The following is a 4,859-nucleotide window of genomic DNA, read 5'->3' as shown; positions in this document are numbered from 1 at the left end:
CTTACATAAACTTCTTACAGCCTTTAAATAATTTCTCGCAGCGATCTTTCAACTCTCAGCTGACTACTCTATAGAACACACCTGTCAAAGAAGGCAATTGAATAGTATAGAAACTCTACATTGCATTAAATATTGATGTACAGAGAAAGAGAATTAGGGGCCTGGGAAAGGATTTGAAGGGCCAGTGGAAAGATAACCACAACTAATCACCCACTGATAATCTACTTTATCATTTTTTAACAGAAAAAATTTTTGTACATAATCCAACTAATTCAGGAAACTATTTCAAAACACCCCCACAGGACCTGTACCTTGTCAAAATAACTCCCCTTCTTTTCTTCTTTCTTCTCCAATCTGCCTTCTGCATTCAATTTCTGGATCACCAGGTGGTCAAGAACCTAAATGATACATGTAGAGATGTAAGTAAAACTTGTGAGAGAAAACAAAAGGCATTATTAGACTCTATAAAGCAAACAAATTTCTCAAGAATTTGAAGAGAATATCATCAACCATCTTTTCTTAGCTCGCTCCAAGATATCTTCCTCAACACTTTTTCTTGTGACAAATCTGTAGATGTTCACAACTTCTTGTTGGCCGATTCTATGAGCTCTACTCATTGCCTGAAAATGAACGCATTAATTAAGTAAAACAATTTTCTCTGATTATATTCTGCAATGAAAAAACCCATAAAAAATAACATAAAATACCCAAAAGAAATTAAACCTGTAGGTCATTTTGAGGGTTCCAGTCCGAATCAAATATGATAACTGTATCTGCTGTTGCAAGGTTGATACCTAGGCCACCTGCCCGAGTTGAAAGAAGGAAGCAGAAATCATCACTACCAAGTGCATTAAAATGACCCATTGCTTGCTGACGCAGTTCAGCCTTAGTGCTGCCATCTAGCCTTTGAAATTAAAACCCTCTATGTGACATATATTCTGCTAGTATATCCAACATTCTTACCATCTGCAATAAATCAGTATTATTAATTTAACCATCAGCAAATACTTATCTGGGCATTGAGTAATACAATATACTGCGAAGACATAATCACAGTCTTAGATAGATAACTCCCATAGTACAATAGTAAAGATACAGGAACACTGAAAATCAGCAACATGCCTTTTATTTATCTGGATATATTGGCATTATAATTTTCTTCAGTATGAAAGAAAACTAACATGGTCATCAAAATGAAGATAACAATTAAAATAGTGTAGAATAACAAGTCTCACCTTTTCAAAATAAGTAAAGAAATAAATCACAACTCGCACAAAGTAACCCAAGGATTCCATCAACTTCTAAGGTCTAAAATAATAGCATACTCCACAAATGCTAGTACCATAAATAAACTTACAACATTTCTTCATGCTCAATTTTACTTATAAATCATATACATGACAAAGTCATAGCATCAAGAAACATAATCCCAGATACTGTTCTAACATAACAAGTTAACTACAAGTTAAGTTTTGTTAATTTTGACAAAAGAGCATAGAAAAAAAATTCTTATACTGCTTTGATGCCTACAAAAAACCATCTACTTTGGATTCCTCCATTGAATGTCGAATGAAGCACTTCTTCAACTCAACCACAATATTTAAAAGTGAAACCTGAAAATAATAATTACACAAATGTTTCAGCAATTGCTTAATACGAAAACTAGAACCACACTATGATGTTGATATGGAATGGTGAAGTTTTATCCATGGTAAACTTATGAGTAATAACATATCAAATTTCTAGTAGACACTAACAGAACATGGACACTAGAATCACAATACTGGCATTGCTAAAGAATATTAATTTATTAAAACAAAAAACTCTAGAAAGAAAAATCTCTTCCACCAATATTAATTTGGCATTTCCATGGAAGCATTATGTTATACATAAGAAGTTACAAAGACACCCATAAAATATGTACATTAAATTCCCTGTCATAACAAATTCAATAATAAAGAGTGTAAAACGAGTAAATAAACAAATATAATAAAGAGTGTATGTTTTGTTAAATCATCAGTTCAGCATGTAAAAGAATTAGGTGCTGCTTGGCTATGCTGAAACAGGAGAACGAACAGTTGCTTCTAAATTCATCAGAACCAATGCATATAATTTCCTTCTTGTAAGGGTTGCATCTCACAAGGGTTTCTAATTTTCATTTAAAAGTTTAATGAACATAATGATAGTTCCATAACAAAGTATAAGAGGAAACGACCAGAATGGCAACAAGAACCAATAATATCTAAAGAGTACACTACATAAAATTAGCGATCATGAATTAGAAATCAACCTTGCTTGCTTTCTCAACAGCTGGACCCATTGCACATGCAACATTGCCAATGTTGCCATGACTAAATTTTTGTTGTTGTCACCTAGACGACCCCTTAGAGCACCAAACAATTCAGCTGAAAATAAACATTAAACAATAATTAACAAATGGGAGGATATAAAGGAGGCTGAATAGCATGTACAATAATAAATAATAACAATAGAGGGAGAGAGAATTTAAACACATGATAGAATGTACCAGTTCCATTGGGTTGGACGCGCTTGTTAGCCTCTTCCAAAACTTTATTCACAGCTTCAATTGACTCCAAGCGAGCCTAGAAAGCAGAAAATACAAAACATCAAAACACTACAATGGCTGCTAAATATCTCCCCTTTGGACCTTCCAGCAGCAGGCAGGTGTCAGGCTCCATCCTAGTTGATTTGCAGCTGATTTATTGTGTTAGGAAAACATAATAAGGCTAAACCAGGAAGAAAACAGAGAAAACAAGAATTTGAGAACAAGAGAAGAATTTTAGCATGAATGCTTTGAAATCGTATTGATTCCAATGGAGGGATGAGCTATTTATACACACAGAAAGAGTGGTTAACTATCCACACTACAATGAGAGCTCACAACTCTAGTACAAGAAATTAAGAGAAACTAAACTCAGGGTAAAACAGAACAAAACTGAAATAACAAACATAGGCACCTTGAATAGTATTCAGTTGAAACGTGGAATGTAGGTTGGTGGTTATATAACAGTACCTTAAATAGGCCTTTACGCTACTGTTGTCCAAAGTATATTCTAACAAACTACATAAAAATTTCCAATAATTCACTAGTTAGTGGAAGTAATATTTTAAGTCAACATATACATTTTTTCACCCAAACTTTTAACTATTTACAAATATGTGAATAACAATTAAATCTTGCAAGATGCAATACCATTCAAGTGATTCAAATGTACAAATACATCAAAATATGCTGCTGAAAATTTCATTTATTAGAACTTTAATTGTCAAGTACACAAAGTTAATGAACATTTAAACTAATATGCCCTCACAAGTACCTAGCAACTTGTGATACATCTTTGATTCTAAATCTCTACATGGTGGTCGGTTCAACTGAAACACCACTTTGACAATGGTGATGGAATAACTAACTGAAAAAAATAGTTGTCATTTACACATTTACACATTCACACAAAAAACATATTGATTGATTTAAATCCCATTTAAACATATATAAATTTTTCTATAAGAGGATTAATATTTGAAGAAGCCTTCCTTTTAAGCTCTGAAATAACCACCAAGCTACAGAGTCCAACAATGACTAACAACCAACATCAATTGAAAAACAAATACCAAAGGTCACTCTAGTATAATCACCAAGCATCAATAAAAAATGCTATATGGCTTTAGTAGAGCAGTTTAACAAAAACACAGCCACATAAAAAGTTATGCAGTACTAAAGCATAAACAAAAATACATGCAACAAACAAAACACCAATAAAAAAAATACACAAATGAAAGATTAGAAACATATAAACAAGTTCTCCAATAATAGCACGAAACACCATCAACCAAGAAAAAGACAGAGAAACATAACTTGAGACACAACATGACTAATAAATACTACATATGTATTCCAACAAATGTTGTCTCCACTCTATACAAATAGCTAATTGAGTCTCCACTCTATACAACAAATAGAATAATAATGTAGCATTTGCTATAAACAAAATGATATAAGAATGACTTTGGATTATAATCCAGGCACAATATCTATATAGTTTGTCTTCATGCATAATAATTTCTTCCTTTATATTGTCTTTTACTAATGTAAATATAAATATATTCATAAATAAGATCTTGTCCTCCCCCTTTGTAATCTTGAACTCTCATTTGAAAGGTGAAACAAGGGTCTCGAAATGAGCAATTAAAAAATATCTATTAAATTGTATGTAAAAATATTGGATAGTTGCGATCTACAATAGATTAAACTACTTGCAAGACACATGAAATGAAGTTGTATCCATGGGAATAATTGGACTGAGATCATCATTCATCAGCATGCACCCATTTCTTAGAACGTTTGGAGGAAAAAAAGAGAGCAGACACTTACATTATTGATTCCTTTATAATGGATAAGGGCACCCCCATTATTTAATACACATATAATTAAATATAAAAAATCATAAAAACAATAAAAACTAGCTAGCACCCACATTATTGATTTCTTTATAGCATATACGGATATCACATTATTTAATATATATATATATATAACTAAATATAATAACAACTAGCTAACACCCACGTTATTTAATTTTAATATAAGTAGTTGATTGCTACAAAAGACAAATGTGTAGATACAACACAAATGGACAAATGTGTTGAAGTTATATATATATATATTTATATATATCTCCCATAGATAGTGAAAATGAAGCAACAAAAAGGTGTTAAAGTTACCTGAGTGAGAGGAGAGTGTGTTGTTATGATTGTAATGAGACATCTGGAACTAAAGTGAAAGCAGGTGGATCCATACTTTATATATAAATATATATAATAAGAACTTGCTAACACTG

At 31.9% G+C, this 4,859-nt stretch overlaps 1 protein-coding gene across 1 annotated transcript; it reads right to left on the bottom strand.

Moving 5' to 3' along the window:
- Nucleotides 1–337: 337 nt before the first annotated feature.
- LOC133818546 (uncharacterized) lies at nucleotides 338–879 on the bottom strand. The gene is made up of 3 exons (XM_062251509.1): nucleotides 724–879; nucleotides 511–620; nucleotides 338–398 (listed from the first exon to the last, which is right to left on the bottom strand). Exons 1-3 carry the CDS (start codon nucleotides 862–864, stop codon nucleotides 380–382), a joined length of 270 nt encoding a protein of 89 aa, XP_062107493.1. The 5' UTR covers nucleotides 865–879; the 3' UTR covers nucleotides 338–379.
- Nucleotides 880–4,859: the final 3,980 nt, after the last annotated feature.

Source organism: Humulus lupulus, chromosome 1 (genome assembly GCF_963169125.1).
Source record: "Humulus lupulus chromosome 1, drHumLupu1.1, whole genome shotgun sequence".
Taxonomy (NCBI): domain Eukaryota; kingdom Viridiplantae; phylum Streptophyta; class Magnoliopsida; order Rosales; family Cannabaceae; genus Humulus; species Humulus lupulus.
This window is presented reverse-complemented; position numbering and strand designations above follow the sequence as displayed.